Below are 21305 nucleotides of genomic sequence, written 5' to 3' on the forward strand. Positions count from 1 at the left end.
CACCTGTGGCTCAGTGGTAGGGTGCCTGCCCCATATACTGAGGGTGGCGGGTTCAAACCTGGCTCTGGCCAAACTGCAACAAAAAATATAGCCAGGCATTGTGGCGGGCGCCTGTAGTCCCAGCTACTCGGGAGGCTGAGGCAAGAGAATTGCCTAAGCCCAAGAGCTGGAGGTTGCTGTGAACTGTGACACTACAGCACTCTACCCAAGGCGACAAAGTGAGACTCTGTCTCAAGAAAAAAGAAAAATTGTCCTATGGGCTGGGCATGGTGGCTCACCTGTAATCCTAGCCCTCTGGGAGGACAAGGTGGGTGGATTTCTTGAGCTCATGAGTTGGAGGCCAGCCTGAGCAAAAGTGAGACCCCGTCTCTACGAAAAAGAAAATAGAAAAACTGAGGCAGGAGGATCACTTGAACCCAAGAGTTTGAGGTTGATGTGAGCTATGATGCCACAGCACTCTACCCAGGGTGACAGCTTGAGACTGTCTCAAAAAAAAAAAAAAATTGTCCCATGAACAAGAGTACATTTCGAAATAATATCTCAATGTGAGCTTGGCGCTTGTAGCTCAGTGGTTAGGGTACCAGCCATATGTGCCGGGGCTGGTGGGTTCAAACCTGCTAAATGAGTGCCTGCTAAACAACAATCACAAAAAATTTGGGCGTTGTGGCGGGCACCTGTAGTCCCAATTGGGAGGCTGAGGCAAGAGAAGTGCTTAAGCCCAATAGTTGGAGGTTGTGAGCTGTGACACAAGGGTGACATAGTGAAACGCTCTCAAAAAAAAGCAATGTGAATCTTCACACACACACCGCAGCCTTCAACTGTTGGGCTCCAGTGATCCTCCTGCCTCAGCCCTCTGAGTAGCTGGGACTACAGGTACCAGCCACTGTGCCCAGCTCACCCTTTAATTTTCAAAACTTCTTCAATCGGCATGAGTTACTTTTGTAATGGAAAGAATAAACCCAAGACATAAGATTAAAAAAAGAAAATAAAATCAGCAAAATATCAGGTAGTTCTAGTTATATGAAAGTACAGGCAAGACACTAATTTGGGGTCTTTTTTATTTTTATACACATGACAAGATTTTACACCAAGAATAGTCAGTTAAATAGTACAAATTTACATTCAAGAAGAATGTTAAAAAAAATTCAACTAAAAAACCCACTTCTTCCTGTGACCCACAATCCCAACATTTTACAGTGCAGGGGAGGAAGGGACTGGGGGTAGCATCCAGAACAAGTCTCTCCCAAAAGAAATGACTTAAATTTCACATTCCCTCTTCACACAGGATCCAAATGGTTAAAGTATAATTTACAACTCATCTTTTTCAGCTGTAGATTCCTGTAAAAATAGAAAAACCAGAAGACATTAAAAGCCAGCAGAAAGAACCCTAGCTTACCAAAGGTTTATGTATAGAAAAAAATAATTACAATGGGCCAGCCTGTTTCTAATATTTCAGGTGTAGGCCAGAGTATCACTTATCTGCAAAGTAAGTTAGAAACCACCAAGATCAATGGTCCTTGAACACAGACATAAAAAATTTAAATTAGATTCTTTCCCTCTCTTATCCCCCCCCACCTTTTTTTTCCTCTCACTCCCTGTTTTCTTTCTCATCTCTTCCCCCCACTCTTTCCTCTAATACAAGCTAAACTTTCACTTTTATATCCTAAAAAAATCCCACAAACTTCAATTACCCTTCAAGTTTTATATATAGTTAAGGCAGGAGCAAGTTGCAAGAAATATAGAAACACTGGCTGAGAAAAGGAAAAATGTTCAGAAACATTGTAAAAATGGCTGGTTAAAATATAAGAATAAAGGAAGTGGTAAGATTATAAATTTTTTCAGTAGAAATGGTAATTCCCTCAAGCTTTTGAATTTGATAATAGATACCTATTTTAAGGAAGATTTCTAGAAGGCTCACAGACTAACCTCTGTAAGTTACACAGTCCTACCTTCGCCAGAACCGAAACTCTTGCCTAACTTTTTTTTTCTTAGAGACAGAGTCTCATTTTGTTGCCCTGGGTAGAGTGCTGTGGCATCACAGCTCACAGCAACCTCCAGCTCTTGGGCTTACCCGATTCTCTTGCCTCAGCCTCCCAAGTAGCTGGGACTACAGGCGCCCGCCACAATGCCCAGCTATTTTTTTGATGCAGTTCAGCCGGGGCCGGGTTCGAACCCACCACCCTCGGTATGTGGGGATGGTGCCCTGCCCACTCAGCCACGGGCGCTGCCCCCTTGCCTAACTTTTTCAGAACTCGAAATGCCTCGTCTCCTTCTCGATGTAATGTACCTTTGCTGTTTCTTGTTCTTCTTCCTCGGTCCCTGCGTCCATGTCTTCTTCCTCGTCTTGCTCTGTGTCTTCTGTTGTGTCTTCTGTTGTTTCTTCAGGTTCTTCTTCGGGCTCTTCTTCCACCTGAGGACAACAGTTAGGGCCTGTTAATACCCTGGATCTATTTTCCCTTTGCTCACTTAAACGTGTAAAATTATGCTTCATGTTACTCCTACTTATATAGAGTAAATTCTCAAAGGAGAGTTGAAAGGCAAGCTAGCAAAGGGAGAAGGGCAAGAGTGAAGGAAGACAGGAAAGGAAGACTTAACTCCTAGAGTAATGCCTGACACTATGGGGATTCAAACATTGAAGAAAATATTTCCAAAAGTAGAATTTAGGGCAAGTGACATCACTTAAAGATGAGACACCCATTCTGAGAGACCAGAAAGAAACAAAGCCAGCCAACCTACGTGGGAAGGTTGGGGATACAAACCTTTGCGTCAGGGTCAATGTTTAAGCTGAGGCGAAGCATTCTTTCTATCCTATCTCCATATGCTTTAGTGTCCGGTAAAAGATACCCTGACCGAAGTGTCGCTGTTTCAAACAAAACCACAGCAAGATCCAAAACTGTTTTGTCATCTTCATCTTCCTGAGATGGAAGAAAATGTACATGGTTAACATTAAAAGACACAAAAGTATTCCAATTCAAAGACAAATGAAGAAGATGGCTATAGTGTTTCACTCACCTTAACTCGTCGAAGCATGTCTCTGATCAGTGGGTGTCTGGGATTAATTTCAAATGTCTTTTTCTGACTGGCATAGTAACTGTTAAGGGATAAAAATACATTTACAAATTTTAGGGTACAAATATTTCTATTCTTTTATAATTATAGAGAATAAATAACTCTAGGGAAAAAAAATCAAGATATACATTTAAAATCCTTTAACAATGGATTTGAACTCTGAATGTCCACTTACATGGAAATTACAAAACACATTATTAGCCTTCCATATCTTTAGGTTCTGCATCCATAAGCAAACTTGGGATTGAAAACAGGGTTCTCAGGATGCAAAAACCAGACAGAGAGGGCTGACATTTTGTATACGTGGGTTCTAAACAACAGACTGGGATTTGAGTATGCAGATTTTGGTGTGGGGTCCTATAACCAATGCCCCATGTATACCTATGAGTATACTAATATGGTCATAGTGCACTACAGCCTCAAACTCCCAGGCTAATGTAATCCTCTTGCCTCAGCCTCCTGAGTAGCTGAGACTAGAGGCTGGAGACACCACGTTTGGCTTTGACTTGTAATCTTTCCTAGTCTGAACGTCAGAGACAAGAGCTGTGTCTACTTTTGACCACCAGTATATAGACACAGTACATGTTCAAATGTCTGTGCACATACGATAACTTCCCATTAATCATTCACTGAAGTGGACGTTTTCTGAATTGCTATTATACTGTTGGAAGGAGACATCAGATAAACAGAACAGTATTCTTCATTTGGAATTTAGCATTTTATATCATTTATATAATCATTTTAGCATTTTATATTATCAACATTGTGTATTGGTAAGTGATAATGATAATTATGACACCATCCTATATATATCAATGGAATTTTGGAATTATGACAACAATGGAGACTATACTTGTGAGGCCATTAAGGAGAAAAAAAGCCTTGAAAATGATGACTACTAGGTAAGGATTTTTTTCTGATACTCCAAGTGGAAAATAATAATAGCAGGGAAGAAGTATTTTTAAGGCAATTGGTGTGACATTAAGACATCAAATAATTTGTTTCTTGAAAATAAAGGGTACCCAAACTCTATATACCTCTAGTATGTGGCCCTTGAGTTCAAAGACTTAACTCACAAGTCCTTTACCTTTTACTTTGTGGGATATTCTGTTTGGGAACTTATAATTTCATGCACAGAGGCCATTGCGATTTAAAATAGACTTAACTCATTTGAGAAATGTTATTATCATTTACTGTGTAATCATTATATGAAAAAATGTAAAATAAGTCCAGATAATAGGCCAAGCATATAATCTAGTATGAAGATAGTATGTATAATAAAGAAAATTTATATTTGTACATAAAATACTACAAAACATGAGTCAAAACCCTTTTATCGATCTAATGCAGGAAAAAATCCATTTGTAAACCTGTCTACCCAATCGTGAAACATTTAAAACATTAGTCTCCAAAAGACCAGACAAGGGCTAACACCCTCACAGTGACTTTCTGGAGGCTGCTTACTTTGTGGAGATGTCCTTGCCCGTCTGGTACGCTTGAGCTTTCATGATTCGCTCCATGTTGCCAGACCATCCATACTGGCTGGCCACCAGAGCACATGGAGACTCTGTCAGGCGCTGAGATACCACAGCCTTTTCAATCTTAGGATAAGAAATCAAAGGTTAGGTATAAATAGATATCAATAGGTAAGATCACTGAGTAATGATCTAAGACTGTCACTTAAGATCATAAACATAGGGGCAGGCCATAAAAATGGCTTTATTTCAGGTTTGGAAAAGATACTATCATTTAATAACCTGAATTCTTTAGTCAGAAATACTTAAGAATTTTTTTTTTTTTTTTTTAAACAGAGCCTCAAGTTGTTGCCCTGGGTAGAGTGCCGTGGCATCACAGCTCACAGCAACCTCCAACTCCTGGGCTTAAGCAATTCTCTTGCCTCAGCCTCCCAAGTAGCTGGGACTACAGGCACCGGCCACAATGCCCAGCTATTTTTTGCTTGCAGCCATCATTGTTGTTTGGCAGGCCCGGGCTGGATTCGAACCCGCCAGCTCAGGTGTATGTGGCTGGCACCTTAGCCACTTGAGCCACAGGTGCCACGCCAACACCAACTTTTAAAAACATAAAATCTAAACCTAAATGTTAAAAACTAAAGTGATTACAAAAGCAATATTAAACTATGTAGCATACGTTCCCTCCCAAGTTTTAGATTACTCCTAATAACTTAATTACATCATTAAAATATTCTTCTTCATATTTTTAATGGCTACAAAGTAACCAGTACCATTTTAATTTGTTGACAAAACGATTTTTTCTTCAATTCAGGTGCTAAAACTTTCAGTTTATAATTTCCAGAAGAATACCTTGTCCTTAAGGGCTTTATCTTTCATCCAGTTGAGCAGAGGCTCAAATTCTTTCTCAACTGCTTCACGACTCTCCTTACTTTTCTCACTTTCATCAAACTTCACGCCTTCCTTGGCAACATTCTGAAACCTCTTCCCATCAAACTCAGGAAGGGCCTGAATGCAGTATTCATCCACAGGTTCTGTGAGGTAAATCACTTCATAGCCCTTTTTCAGAAGTCGCTCAACAAATGGAGACGATTCAGCCTACAAAATTAAGAGAAGTGACAAAGTTTTCCAAGTCTAGCATTGGCATTTTAGTAGCTACGAATATACACTGACCAGGCCTCCTAACTACTCCAGTTAAATAACTGTTTTCCTTTTCTTCTCCAGAAGAGTTGGCTGAAAGTCCCCAGCTATGTTCCAGGATTCCCGACAGTTGGAATCCATCTCACCTCTTTTCTGCTGGATCCAGCCATGAAATAAATTTTGTCCTGTTTTTCCTTCATTCTTTCCACATACTGGTCTAGGCTAGTAATGTCAGTGGGATGATGAGAAGACTGGAATCTAAGAAGTTTAGCAAGACGTGTTCGATTCGAGTGGTCTTCAATTACACCAAGCTTGATGTTAGTACCAAATTCTTTCCAAAAAGTATCGTTGTATTTCTCATCAGCAATCTTCTTGATCATGTCCAGAGTTTTACGGACGAGCTTCTTCCTAATAACCTAAACAAAATTAAGGAATAACTGACTGGAAAAGTTCATCTGAAACTTTTGTGTGTGTAAGGTACCTGGGGAGTTATGGTGAAAGATACAAACACGGGGTATTGTCATTGCCATTTATCAAGGGGCAGGGAATGGTGCAGAACGTCTATGTCAGACTGAGCTGAAACTAAGGTGTCAGTGGAAACAGTCAAAAGATTGTTTTAATACTTAATTTTCTTTAATGTTGATATTCTAACCTTAGTACTCACTGATAATCTTTCTGTGGCTTAAATAAAATGAATAAATAGGATACTTTGAAATTGAAAAACTAATCATCTTATTATGGCGGTACTGGGGGGAAAAGGTTTAATGAAAAATTAGATAAATGGGTGGTTGTGTGATAAGGTCTATATGACAATATTAATTATTAATTAACCAGGCAGTGGATCTATATGGATGTTCACTACACAATTCTGTCTTTGATGCTTCTCTCCATCGACATTAAATAAATTTTAAAACATTATTAAATGTTGGTGGTTGGGGGAAAAAGAATCAGATTCTCAGGATCTGATAACCCCAGAGGGAAAGGAAATTCTTCATCTGAAGAGTCAAGGCTAGACTCAAAACCTGGCGCCTCCACAAATGGAGCATGTCCTTGAACCTTACAGAGCACAGTGGCATCTTCCTGGAGACACTCACCTTAAGCAGTTTGTGTTGCTGAAGAGTCTCACGGGAAACATTCAAGGGGAGATCATCTGAGTCCACCTTTAGATGGCAAAAGAAAATTCAGTGAGCAACAAAAACACCGAAAAGAAGCAAAGCCAAACAAAAAACCCCCTAACACTGCCAGACCCTCTCTCCAATGCCCCCTTCTCTCCATCTCCAGATACTTACAACACCCTTCACAAAATTAAGGTACTTGGGCATCATATCGTGGAAGTCATCGGTGATGAATACTCGACGCACATACAGCTAAAGAGAGACCAAAAAAGTCACCTTATGCAAATTACACTTTCAAATTTTAAATGCAGTCTATACTACTTAAAAAAAAAACCAAAAACCCACCTTTATGTAATCACTCTTCTTAGACCCATATTCGTCAAACAGACCACGTGGAGCAGATGTGGGTACGAATAAAATTGATTTGAAGGTCACCTCCCCTTCAGCAGTAAAGTGAATATAAGCCATGGGGTCTTCACTTTCCTGTGGGAAGTTAGCATCTTAGTCACTCAAATGGCACAGAAAGAAGGCAGCGTAAAGGCTAAGAAATTTGTGGTACATATTCAGTTCAATATTTAACTAACAAAAAAATTCCCTTACAACAGAGAGAAAAAAGGAAAGGGATTGGGGCATGGAGAGAAGAAATGACTGGCTGGCTGGATAAGGCTGTTTCGATGATGACTGACTGCCAAGAACATCGCTCTATCCTAAACTTGGGAAAGAATGGATGGTCTAAGTTTCATGTGTGAGAGACAAATGACAAAATCATACGCAATAGTTCTCAAATGCACTGCTGAACTACAAACAGATTTTTTTCAGACAAAGAACAAACTAAGAACAGATTTCCTCCATGGAACCTGGTCTCTGGCAGGGGCTACACACACACACACACACGCGCGCGCGTGCACTCAGAAACAGCCTTGATCTGTGTCACCCTTTACTGTCCACATGTGGCTACTGAGCACTAGAAATGTGTCAAGTCCAAACTCAGATGCGCTGTTAAGTATAAAATACATTTTGAAGACATAGTATAAATTTAATAAGATTATATGCTGAAATAACACTATTTTGGGTATGTTGAATTAAATAAATTACATTATTAAAATTGATTTAATTTATTCTAAATTTTATTTTTTCAGATTAACGAGAGTATAAACAATTAGGTTACAATATTTGTGTTTGTTAGGTAAGACCCCCTATTCTAAATTGTAATATGCCTTCTAAAAAATTTAAAAATCAGGTGGCGCCTGTGGCTCAGTCGGTAAGGCACCGGCCCCATATACCGAGGGTGGCGGGTTCAAACGCTGCCCCAGCCAAACTGCAACCAAAAAATAGCTGGGCGTTGTGGCGGGCGCCTGTAGTCCCAGCTACTTGGGAGGCTGAGGCAAGAGAATCGCTTAAGCCCAGGAGCTGGAGGTTGCTGTGAGCTGTGTGATGCCACAGCACTCTACCGAGGGCCATAAAGTGAGACTCTGTCTCTACAAAAAAAAAAAAAATTTAAAAATCACCTACATGGTTCATATTTTTTTAAATAAATACCCTATATGAAAGTTTATATATGCTAGGCTTTAGAGTTAACAGAAATAAAAAAGTAGAGACAGAACCAAGAGAGTTTAAGAGTTGAAATTTAAAGGCTATGGAAAGAACAAAGAACAAGTGCAGTAGGTCAGGTGCTGTGGCTCACGCCTGTAATCCCAGCACTCTGGGAGGCCAAGGTGGGCGGATTGCTTGAGCTCAGGAGTTCGAGACCTGCCTGAGTAAGAGACCCCATCTCTAAAAAAATAGCTGGGCATTATATCAGGCATCTGTAGTCCCGGCTGCTTGGGAGGCTGAGGCAAGAGAATCACTTAAGCCTAAGAGTTTGAGGTTGCTGTGAGCTATGATGCTACAGCACTCTACCTTAGGGTGACTGAATGAGAATCTGTCTCAAAAAAAAAAAAAAAAAGAAGACTTCATATTCTTATTTAGCTGTGCTAAGTCCATTAAAATATTCTATTATGTGTATAAAATGCTATTTGGAGAAACATTAAATTGAAACAACTTTAATCAGTGCTAGTTTTATATACTTACGAGTTTTAAGAGATCAGGGAAAAAAACCAGGCAAAGACACACAGATTTAGGAATTATTCTTAGGCACAGGACCTCGCAATGAATGTTTAATGCTGTTAGTAAGCTCTTTAAAGATTATCTTAAAAGCCATTCAGTAACATGATTTCATGTTTTATGGATTTTGTGGTGGAAATCGAACATCTACCTATGTAGGTGGTTCTTAATCTTTTTTTGTAACACAAATGCCTTGGCAATCTGGTGAAGCCTACAGACTCCTCAGAATAATTAAAAAAATACATATGCATATTATAAAATATAAAAAATTAACAGGAAGCCAATTGTGTTTAAATAGTTATAAACCTGTTTTAAACATTTTTCAATTTTATTATGTTTCACTATCATATTAAGAACATCAATTCTAATAATGACTGTAATTTTGAAATAGTTATAATAATTGAACTTAAGTCAAAATGATATATTCTGGAAACCAGTTAGTCTCAAAGACCATCTTCCAGTGAAACACTACTCTGAAAAGTTCATATGACATTTAAATATGATCTTAATTATGATGAAGTCAATAAATTATATTTTAATTTGGTACATGACGATTTCATCTATATGAAGTATACAGAGTTGGCCTCTTCTTTTCAATCTTCTCAGTAGGAAAAAATGAGGACAGAGCACTTCATCCACTGATACACGCCATATTCAACTAAACTAACAGGGTGACCTTTCATCTACTCAGTAATAACCTGAAGGGAAGGAATTCTAAAATAGTATTTACCTTTGAAAATGATTTGTAGAAAGCTTTGTATTCATCTTCTTCTACTTCTTTTGATGGTCTCTGCCATATTGGCTTGATATCATTCATAAGTTCCCAATCCCAGACAGTTTTTTCAACCTGAAGTTATAGTATTAGATTAGTTTCTCTCAATCAGTGGTTACTAGTAGTAACCATAGCTTCAGTAAATTTCAAAAGAATATGTAAAACACCAAAGGATACCTCTTACGTAGTATGGCTCTTGCCAACTAAATCAAAAATATAAAAGCAAAGTGTCTCTCAAAATATTTAACGCAAAAAAGATATCTGGTTAACATTAAAACTGATTTTTTAAAAAGCCAATTATATCTTTCTTCATTGCTAAACTAGCTAAAATGTTGTTTCTTGAAAATATGTTGAGGTTAGAAAGATATTACATATGTATATTTCGTATGACTTAAAGAAATCCAACATTTTACAATAAATATTCCTCAACAACCATCATCCCACTACTTCTGCTTATTCTATCTGAGCAAGCCAACTATTTTTATAGTTAATCTCTACATGATAAAAGGAAGAGAAGATTCAGAAAGCTTAAGATCTTAAAATTCGAAAGGTACAAGTCATGAGTCCTAGGCATTATTTAGAAGGAAACTCTTCATAAAAATGACCTGGGTTTGCCACTAAGTTACACCTTTCCAGAGGAGGACAACATACAAACTAAGGTCTTTTCAAAAACTGGTCCTCTGGACTTACTACCAGGAAAAAGCAAAACTTTAAGAACTAAAGATCAGCCTATGTATATACTTGGATTTTCCGGAGGTTTTTTTGTCCCTCCCCGTAAACATTAAACAGCATTTCAGTGTGAGCTGGACTTACTTTTTTAGTTTTTGGCTTCTTTTCTTCCTCTTCTTCTTCTACTGCAGCTTCATCATCAGAATCTTCTTTTTCTTCTTTTGCTGCTTCTTCTTCTTCCATGGGCTCCTCAACAGTTTCAGTCTGTTGAAGCACAGTCATGGTTAAACCCATCTGTTTAATAATTCTGGCTTTGCCTATAGACTATGAAATATTACAGCTCAAAAAACTATGCCTGTAAGAAAACCCTGAAAGTATCCTTAAGTAAAGGAACCACATTTAGCCTTTGTTCTTTTAGTGTTTAAACATTTAAATAAGGGCCAGGATAATATATCAGTTCTTAGTAACACAGATTTACCTTGCTGCTCCACACGTAAATAGGAAAATTTATAAATTGTGAATATTTTTTGACGAGATTTTTAATTGTATCCAATTCAAGGTAATCAGATGCTTCTTCTTTTAAGACAAGCCTACAAGGAAAATAAGATACTTAGAGACACTCAACATTTAAAACATTTGATTATGAATTCTAAATACTTTGATGATAATAGCAGTTCTGAGTAATCTGAGATGTTCCTACTATTTATGTTAAGAACTCTCCATCAGGGAGACACCTGTGGCTCAGTGAGTAGGGCGCCGGCCCCATATGGGTTCAAACCCAGCCCCGGCCGAACTGCAACAAAAAAATAGCCGGGCGTTGTGGTGGGTGCCTGTAGTCCAGCTGCTTGGGAGGCTGAGGCAAGAGAATCGCGTAAGCCCAAGAGCTGGAGGTTGCTGTGAGCCGTGTGACGCCACGGCACTCTACCAAGGGCAGTAAAGTGAGACACTGTCTCTACAAAAAAAAAAAAAAAAAAAAAAACAACTCTCCATCACCATTAAGGGTTTGTAAGCTAAATACACCACAGTCAGATATAATAAAGGGAAGGGTCTTTCTTGTACTCCCTCAAGTACAGCCCATCTTTAGTTTTAAGCAGAAAGTGAAATGGTCCTACCCTTCTAAATATGTTGAGGTTTTTCATTTCCTAAGGTGAGAAAGCACTGAAACATTCTGGAGAAAAAGGGAATTATATGTACTCTCAGTTTTTGTTGTTCTAGAAATTTAATGATTATTGTAGATCATGATCCCCAGTAAAAACATGTTCCTTAAAAAGACCTAGAAAGTTAATCCGAATTAATGTTTATAGCTGTACTATCCAAAATGGTACCTACCAGGCACTTAGGACTCTTGAAATAAAATTTACAGTTCAGCTTCATACTTACACTGCCACATTCCAAGTACTCAATAGTCACATGTGGCTACCATATTGGACAGTGCAAGTAATACATTTTCATCACTATGGAAGGTTCTGCTGGGCAGTGCTGGAGTACATAATCTCAACACTGAGAATGGCAGCTTATTCTTTCTTACTGCCCTCTGCAAACCTCTTCTCCACCAATCAAAAATAGAGAATTATAAACTACTCTGACGCATAGCAGGTAACTCCTACCGTGATGTTTATGTCCCCAGTAACATGGTTAGACACATTAGGTAGAGGTATTTAAAAGACAATTTGATCCATGGGTACAGAGCCCACTAGTAAGTTCTAGACAAGGAGTCAGCTCATAATAGCTGGCACCATTGGAAATTTCACTGGGATATTCATATATGGTCTATGGCTACTTTCATGCTAAAACAGAGTTGAGACAAATCACACAGGCCCCAAGCTTAAAGTATTTAACAATTGGCCCTTTAAGAAAAAAGTCTGCTGATCCTAAGAATATCTTCAAGAGATGGAACATGGGTGAGAAAAGAGCTGAAACTTTTAGAAAGAGAGAGTATCAGGGCTGGGTGTAGTGGCTCACACCTGTAATTCTAGCACTCTGGGAAGCCCAGGTGGATGGACTGCTTGAGCTTAGGAGTTCAAGACCAGCCTGAACAAGAGTGAGAGCCCCTCTCTTAAAATAGCCAGGTGTTATGGCAGGCACCAAAAGTCCCAGCTACTTGGGAGGCTGAGGCAGAAGGATTGCTTGAGCCCAGGAGATTACGGTTATTGTGAGCTATGCAGCCACATCACTCAACACCAGAGCCACAAAGTGAGACTCAAGTCTCAACAATAACAAAAAGATATGCATGGTCATGGAAGCTAGAGCAGTAGAAGCCCAATTTTATAGAAAAATTCTATTGCAAGGAGCCATGTCAATTTTTTAAAAAGCCTAAATCCACTGACTGAGCAATAAAGTTTACTAGTGAGTTATTTCAATGGAAAGGTGGATATAGACCACTTTGTAATCCTAGCATTTTGGGAAGATCACTTAAGGTTAGGAGTTTGAGATCAGTCTGGGCAACATGAATTGTACAAAAATTAAAAAAAATACCAAAAAGAGAAAGGTGGATTTGATTGGGCTGAGGTGTGAACAGAAGGTGAGGTAGCAGCAAAGGCAAGCAATTGTAAGAAGGGAGAGTGTGGGCAGACAGTGGAAGGCTGCACGGTACTACCTGCCTCTCTTCCTGCCCGCAGAGACCTGAACATTGACACTGAGGGAGGAGAGAGGTGTGAGGAAAGGCTGACTCTGCAGATGGGGAGAGGAATTCATTCATGCTTAGCCTCTGAGGAGGTAGGATCAGACAACAGATCAGCTTTAGGAAAAAAATGTAGACTACCACTCCATTGTAGTAGGATGACAGATGTAATTATATTAACACCAGATGTTAATTTTATGATCGCATTTAATCCTCATAAAATCTCTTATAAGGGTAAAGCAGTAGCTAATTTAGGGGTAGGAACCAAAGAAGCACGAAACTGAACTGTCTGATACTTCTATTTTAATGGTCAAGTATAAGATGAAGTCAAATAATAAGGCAGATTCTTAACCTTGTGACTTTCTGGCCTTCCCCTTTTTCTTTTAGCCACTCCAGACTTTCAATTCCTCAAATGGAGCACACACGCTCATTTGTGGATCTTCGCATATACCATGCTTGCTGCCTAGGATTTCTCTTTTTTTTTTGTAGAGACAGAGTCTCACTGTACCACCCTCGGGTAGAGTGCCGTGGCGTCACACGGCTCACAGCAACCTCCAAGCTTTTGGGATTACGCGATTCTCTTGCCTCAGCCTTCCCAGCAGCTGGGACTACAGGCGCCCGCCACAACGCCCGGCTATTTTTTTGTTGCAGTTTGGCCGGGGCTGGGTTTGAACCCGCCACCCTCGGCATATGGGGTTGGCGCCCTACTCACTGAGCCACAGGCGCCACCTGCTGCCTAGGATTTCTAAACCCAACATCACCATTTCAGAAAGGCTTTCTGATGCTCTTTCCTCAAAAAAGGAGGAGGGGTGCCTTAGTTTTCTTTCTAGAGTTGTCACTCTGAAATTACTGCATGCTTTTCGTTCTCTCTAAAATGACCCCTATGTGAAAGGGGAGACTACATCTGTCTTATTCTCCACTGTAGCCCTGACCCTAGCACATAGTAAGCATTCATTCACATGGGTATCTGATGAGGCAATGGTGGTGTAGGAGGACTTGAAGAAAATGGACAGTTTTGCTCAAGAACAGCAGAACCTGTTGTAAAGTTTCAGTTATGATCAGCTACCCATGCTACCTGCATGGAACTGTCCCAACTGCCCTTATTCATTCACAGAGATACTGCCATTTAAGTGTCAGGTGCTCAGAATGGAGCTGCCAACAGAATGTTCACTTTCAGCCTACATCCAGATAATTTCACTTTTCTTTTAGCACCTTAAGACATTAAGACCCTTGGGGACATCATTTTCAGTCTCTTTTTGTAGGAATGATTTACCTATCCTCCCCAACACCCGGCATAGTGTCTTAAGAGAGACTACTTAGGTATAACTTAGTGATGCCTCCAAGTGAGACTTACAGATGTGAATATTAATTAACAAAGGAAGAAAAAAGTGAATTAGTAACAATTAAGTTAGCAATAGTTCTAAAAGGCAGTCATCATTAGTCTTCATTTTAAAAACATCTGTGACAATGAAGATAGGAAATATCACCTTCTAGAATGAAGAAAATTGGTCAAAATGTTAGAGATGCTTCTTTCCTACTTAAATTTTTGTTAGCATAGACAGCTTAAATCTTTAAGAAAACTGAAGCTGTAGGCACATTTTCTTACTGACTTGGCAAGTCACTTGACCTCTAAATAGAATGTCCTTATCTCCAAGATGGTAACATTAAAAAAAAAAAAAAAAGGCAAAAAGCTGCCCAATCTACTTTGCAGTGCTACACGCAATTAAGAGCTACTATTGTAGGATCTAAGACCTTCTCATCTATACAATTACTGGATTAAAAGGAATCCCAATGCAAATCCAACAGTTAACTATTCTTGAATGCAACATTTTCTTCCAAAAAGCTTTCATAACTTCCATTAACTTTTTAAAGACATTAAGACCCTTATCTCTACCTGTTCTCTCCAAAGCAACCCCTATCTATAGCCAAGGATTTTGAAGAGGCTTGGCGTCTGTTGCTTAGCAGCTAGGGCACTGGCCACATACACTGGGATTGGCAGGTTTGAACCTGGCCCAGGCCAGCTAAACAACAATGATGACAACTGCAACAAAAAAGGGCTGGGCGTTGTGGTGGGCGCCTGTAGTCCCAGCTACTTGGGAGGCTGAGGCAAGAGACTTGCTTAGGCCCAGAAGTTTGAGGTTGCTGTGCTATGATGCCACAGCACTCTATCCAGGGCAACACAGTGAGATTCTGTCTCAAAATAAAAAAAAATAATAAATAAAAAAAAAAAAAAAGATTTTCGCTAGGGCTCTTCTTATGAAAATCAGTAATACTCACGTAATTGTCGTTCCCCGTCCTAGAGTGTTTCCTCTTGGGTCAGCAATTACAGAAAATTCGTTGGAGTCAGATTCCCAGATGTGCTGGGTATCATTGTTGTGTTTTGATGTGACAATAACCTTATCTGCTACAAGGAAGGCAGAATAGAAACCAACACCAAACTGGCCGATCAATTCAGAAGTTGACTGGCCATCTTCTTGTGCTTCAGTCATTTTGTTTAAAAACTCGCTTGTCCCAGATTTTGCGATGGTACCAAGGTTTTTAACCAACTCTTCCCTGGTCATTCCTACACCAGTGTCTGTGACATGCAGCAGGTTCTTCTCCTTATCACACTGAAAGACAAGAACCAGAGAGTTATATTTGATATTTACATTATTATGTCAAGCAAATACTGGACTATACACCGATAAACTATCAGCTTTGGGCCCCATCAATTCCAATACAAAAAACTGAGATAATTTCCTCTACACAGTATTTTATGGCCCTTTCAGAAAGTGCACTTTTTTTTTTTTTTGCAATTTTTGGCTGGGGCTGGGTTTGAACCTGCTACCTCCGGCATATGGGGCCAGTACCCTACCCCTTTGAGCCACAGGCGCCACCCAGAAAGTGCACATCTTAAGTATTTGATGTAGGTGAGAAAGTATCAATACCAAATGGTAGACTGGTCTAAATGCCAAAGAATAGAGATTAATCGAAATAAAATGAGTTATAGCTGGGCATTGTGGCAGGTGCCTGTATTCCCAGTTATTTGGAAGGCTGAGGCAAGAGGACTGCTTGAGTCCAAGAGTTTAAGATTGCTAGTCATGACGCCTCCATAGCACTCTATCAAGGGTGACAAAGTGAGACCCTGTCTCAAAAAAAAAAAAAAAAAAAAAATATATATATATATATATATAAAATAAATAAATAAAAAAAAAAAACAAAAGAACCTGAATGATTCCTAGATTTGAAATCTGTGATGATCATTAATGTTCTCCACTGAATACTCCTGGCACTCTTCCTTCCAGGAACATGGTGGGATTGCACTTTCTCCATTTATGGGTGGGTGAGGCCATGTTACTAGTTCTGGCCATGAGTGCAGTTTTCAGGCTGAGCCTTTAATTGGAGCAAGACCCTCCCAGCTTTCTGTACCATGGCAACTAGCTACACACCAGATGGCTGCTCATGCCTGTGTCCTGGCATGAAGATGAGGCAAAGCAAAGGCCACAGGTAGTCTGTAATTGATTTAAGCCAGGGGCTGGCAAAGTTTTTCTGTAAAGGGCCAGATAGTTTTCTTGGCTTTGTGAGCCATACGGTCTCTGTCACAACGACTCAACTCTGCTGTTGTATTGTAAGTCATCATAGAGAATACAGCCATGCCACGTGCCAATAAAACTTTATTTATAAAATAGGCAAAGTCAGATTTGGCCCACAGGCCATAGATTGCTGACTCCCAAGTTAAGCCAAAGACTTGGAGGTTACCTGTTACTGCAACATAACCTAGACCAATGGTTATCAACCTGTGGGTTGAACCCCTTTGTAACAATGAAAATACATGGAGGCATTAGGAAGGCTAAGAACAACTGACCTAGACTGTCTTGACTGATACAGCTTCCCTATCCCTCAGGATTCTTTTTTCTTTAAAAGAAAAAACATTTTACACTTACCTTAATTTTGACTGTTAGTTCCTCATTTCCAGAAAGAGCATTTTCATCAGTCAGTGATATTAGTCTTATCTTATCTAAAGCATCAGAAGCATTTGAAATCAGTTCTCTCAGGAAAATCTAAATGGAAGCCAGATTTGATACACTTGGATTAGCTTCATAATACGTTAAGAGACTGCATTTAATGTCAATTCCATTTTATTTCCCCTCAATACCTTGAAAAGACAATTCTTATGGTACAGAAGTGGCTTTACTCTCTTGGGAAAAGGAGGCCTCGTGCCTTACACAAAGGACTGTGGCAACTATATGGGACATTTGAACTGGTATAAGTGGTAATACTGTTGTCCTATCAGTGACTTTAGGTGTGCAATAGATGAAGCTGAGCTTAGTTTATGTGACTGTCCTTAAGACTCAACTATTTAGCAGGACATGACCCTAACTGGAGGCAAAAGGAAAAAGAAAGGAAAATGTCTAATGTTCCCCCCCGCCATATGCATCTAATAACAATTCATATACATATTGGGTTATTAAACTTTGCTAACTGCTTACTTGGAATTACTGTTACTTAAATTTATTTAATTTACTATGAAACTGGGTGGCACCTGTGGCTCAAAGGAGTAGGGTGCCGGACCCATATACCCGAGGTGGCGGGTTCAAACCCAGCCCCGGCCAAAAAAAATTTACTATGAGAGTAAACAACTAGGCCACCATACAGAGATACAATGTTATGCTAACATATGGCTTACCTCTTTATTTTTATACAAAGAATTGATAATGAGTTTCATCATCCTGTTAACTTCAGCTTGGAAGGCAAACTTTTCAGATTTCTCTCTAAGTTCTCTTATTTGCGATGCATTTAATCCATCCAATTGAATAGCTTCTTCCTCTCTAAGGAAATCAGATAAGCAAATACTGTATTGCTTAGTTTCCCTTCAAAAAATAGAAGCTTTGCGATGACAGTACAAGTGGCCTCTGAAGATGGTCTTGAGAGTGAAAAATGAAAACCTTATAAAATAATTGCTAATGTATCACTTCAGTATTATTTTATCAAAGTAAGTTATGTTTGAATTGGAAAGACTTGGTTCTTAAAATTGCCAGAAGAATAAACTCACTTTCCTCTACTACAAAACAGCCATACTTACTTATGCTCAATGGTAAGGACTTCAAAATTGTCAGTTCTGAGAGGCCAAATCTTAAAACATAGCTCAACTGACAGAAATCTCCATTTTAAAGTTACTAAATGTATACACTTAACGAACACAAAACCAAGTGAAAGTCTTTTCTAAGGTTTTGGCAAGTTTACAGTGCCAGTATTCTGCAATGTAGTTCTCAAAATAGTTTTAAAAGGAATTCATTCAATCAATCACGATCAGTCATCCCTGAGGGCCAAGTCAGAAACTATTTATGAATGTGCATAACTAACCACCCCTAACATTTTTCTGTAACAATTTTTTAGGTACTTGTTGTTGCAAGATGTTACACTTTCCTGGGACCTTTAGAGAAGACACACAAAATGAACTCTTGTAACTCAGGGTTCACAAGGTATAATCTGAACAGTTCCAAATGAACACCAACCTCTGCACTACTTCGTCATCCGTCCTCGAGCCTTCCCTACTTTTACCCAGATCCTCTTCTACGGTGCCATCCACATCGACTTCATCATCAGCTCTGACTGACCCTGAAGGAAGATTTATCGCCAGGTGACTCAAACATCGTTGCTTTGAAGGAATATGATCAAATAGGGCAAGGGTAGGGGTCGCAAAATTCAGCTGGTAAACACGGGAGGTGGGGGTGGAAGAATGGAATTACTGGTTTAATACCCAATGTAAGCCCAAAACAATGTAAACCGAGCATATTTATTATTTAAGTTCAAACGGTGAAGTCCCCCAGTCCCCCTGAAGTACGGAGGCAGCCATGAGTTCTAAACAGTGTCCCTCTGTGTCCTTTATACATAACGCTAAGCAGATAACCGGCTGCTTTTACACCCACACGTGTTGCGCACAGGCCGACACACGGCCTCCCAACTGACCAAGCCAAAACTTGGGCCTTCATTATCACAGATCAGAATACAAATAAGAGTTTGTGCAACCTCAGGCGAGAGAAACCGAAATCGGGCCCTAAGTCCTGAGAAGGGGAAGAGATGTTAAAGACCGAGCTCCAGCAAGCTGAATCAAACCCGCTGACACTGCCATTCGGCTGGTCCCAGGCCTCACGTTCCTGAGACCGGCTTCTAAGAAAGGAAACGCGCACATGAGTCGGAAGACTAGAGGCCGGGAGGTCTTCAACCTCCTAGGGCCAAAGGTTGCGGGAGGCTGACAAAAGTCTTCCGGGAGGATCACCCGCAAAGCTCCGGGGGTAGCCAGAGCCCAAGAAAGCCCCCCCACCCTCGGAGGGTTGAGATCTCTGGGCGCAATACTATTAGATCAGCGAGGTACTTAAATGATTCTGCTCTCTTTTTTCTTTCTAGACCAAGAGGATAAACATAACTCCCTAACTCTCTTTTGAGAAAAAACGATAGTCCCCTTAGCCCACCGCAGGCCCCGGTATATCCTCCCAGGCTCAACGCCCCCAGAACCTTCGAGAAGCGCCCGCGCTTGAGGAGGGGGGGGCGTCCACTTCTCCAGGATCACTCACCAAAGGTCAGGAGGACGCAGCAGAGGCCTAGCACCCACAGGGCCCTCATGGTTTGCGGCCGGTGAGTCGCAAGTTCCTTTTGATCGCAGGAGCCGCCTCCACCCCCCCACCCCTAGGATCCGATCCTCACACCTCGAGCCGCGCGGTCCGCCCACTACACCCCAAGCTGGACCGGCCGCTTTTCACCCCCACTTCCCGCGGGTGGGGGACGGGAAACTCGAACTCACCAATCGCACGGCACCACGCACTCACTGTACCCAATGGGAACTCGTGGGGGGGACCGCAGTTCACCAATCGGGGCTGTCCAGGTGCGGTGCCCGCTGCCCGAAGCGTGTCTCCTTCCGATTGGTCAGGTTTGGCAGGTTTCCCCCAATCAAATGGCTCCGCGGGCCCCTTACACGCGGGACCGCCCCCTTGCCTGGTTAGCCCTAGCATCTTCGGGAAACGGTCCAATGGACGTAAGCACAGAACACATCCATCCTTTTCGGAAGGTCGCGGCTGAAGCACTTCCGGATCCTGGAGAGCGTTTATTCCGTGACCAGGGGAAACGGTAGCCATGGTAACGCGAGCTTCACCCTTTCCCATTGACTCCTGGGGTCACGCTGCGAGCGATTCCAACTCGGCTTTCGCAGTCAGCTTTCTGTTTGGCGGTGCTTCGCGGAGAAGACAAACACTTGAGAGGTTGAAAGTCCACCGGAGCAATTTCGGATGCGGTGGTGAGAAACCACAGTTCCCGGCATGCAACGTACTAGGGGAGCCACTGTAGTGAATGCTGGGAATCGTAGTCTTTGGCTTCCGCACCAGCTGCGTAGTTTGGCCCTTTTTTCCTGTTCTCGCTGCTTGTCTTTAAGGGAACTCTGTCCTGTGTGTTTTATCATTCACATCTCGTTCTGATTGGAGTACAGATCTGTGCGTATTCAGGACTCTTCAGTGTACATAGCTTTTAAAAGAGGCCTGGACAGCCTCCCTGTTAAGGCCGCCCGGTGTTACGAAATCGAGATCGACCTGAGTCTGGGCTCCGCCTCCGCCTCGGGAACTCGCGTTTCCGAATCTATTTTGTCCAGAGTCACTTGGGAATCCTGAGCCTTCAACTCCTCCACACGTTCTACGGTCAGAATCCTCAGGCCTTCCAGATTGGGTTTACAGAGCAGTTATTAATGCCCTCGACTCCCTCACAAAGTACAAAGGCAGTGAGTGACTTGGCAGTTGTAGACTCCCCACCCCCTGCCGTAAGTCAGATGGAGAACCTGGTGGTAAAGTCCAGTTTAGTGCCGAAAAGGAAAACCCTTAATTTAAGGGGTGCAGGAGGATACACCTGCAGATATTTGAAAGCAAAAACCCGTGGTGCTGCAAATGAGAACGAGATTACAGCTTTGTAACTTCTTAGAAACACCCCCTTGTAGGCGTTCAGTACAGTAAAAAGCCAGGTGTTTTTCTTGTGAGGGAAGTCCATCACACTCACTAAGCTTGTGCCTTAGGATAAATTACCTGCGTCCTTTTAACCTAGCCTTTACATTATCTTCTATCCGTACCTGTGCCCACCCGCAACATCCCCCCCTTCTTGGTTCCTCCAGCAAAACTGAACTTTGAATTTGTTTTCAGACAATCATCCAAATTCCTGAAGACCAGCTTCTCAGTGACCGGCTGTCGTAGTCTTTTACAACTTGCCTTATTTAGGTTTGCCAATCTTGATTCTGTGGTTTGCGTTCATACTTTGTGGTATTATTTACATCTGCCCAATTTGCCTACGTTTGTTATTAGTAACCGAAGGGTAGCTTACAAAGCGAGTTTTCT

At 41.0% G+C, this 21305-nt stretch overlaps 2 protein-coding genes across 2 annotated transcripts in view; one reads left to right on the top strand and one right to left on the bottom strand.

The window, feature by feature from the left end:
• Nucleotides 1-1043: 1043 nt before the first annotated feature.
• HSP90B1 (heat shock protein 90 beta family member 1) lies at nucleotides 1044-19738 on the bottom strand. The gene is made up of 18 exons (XM_053583962.1): nucleotides 19512-19738; nucleotides 18453-18555; nucleotides 17624-17765; nucleotides 16881-16997; nucleotides 15235-15566; nucleotides 10816-10927; nucleotides 10482-10601; nucleotides 9627-9743; nucleotides 7139-7276; nucleotides 6968-7045; nucleotides 6773-6838; nucleotides 5825-6094; nucleotides 5391-5636; nucleotides 4534-4670; nucleotides 3013-3091; nucleotides 2760-2915; nucleotides 2288-2410; nucleotides 1044-1338 (listed from the first exon to the last, which is right to left on the bottom strand). Exons 1-18 carry the CDS (start codon nucleotides 19558-19560, stop codon nucleotides 1309-1311), a joined length of 2415 nt encoding a protein of 804 aa, XP_053439937.1. The 5' UTR covers nucleotides 19561-19738; the 3' UTR covers nucleotides 1044-1308.
• Nucleotides 19739-19881: 143 nt separating this feature from the next.
• LOC128581317 (putative tetratricopeptide repeat protein 41) overlaps nucleotides 19882-21305 on the top strand; it is a 96201-nt gene continuing 94777 nt past the window's right edge. The window contains exon 1 of the mRNA XM_053583966.1: nucleotides 19882-21188. The gene's annotated coding sequence lies outside the window, so the exon portion shown is untranslated. The remainder of the gene's footprint in view (nucleotides 21189-21305) is intronic.

This window comes from Nycticebus coucang, chromosome 3 (assembly GCF_027406575.1).
Source record: "Nycticebus coucang isolate mNycCou1 chromosome 3, mNycCou1.pri, whole genome shotgun sequence".
Classification (NCBI taxonomy): Eukaryota; Metazoa; Chordata; class Mammalia; order Primates; family Lorisidae; genus Nycticebus; species Nycticebus coucang.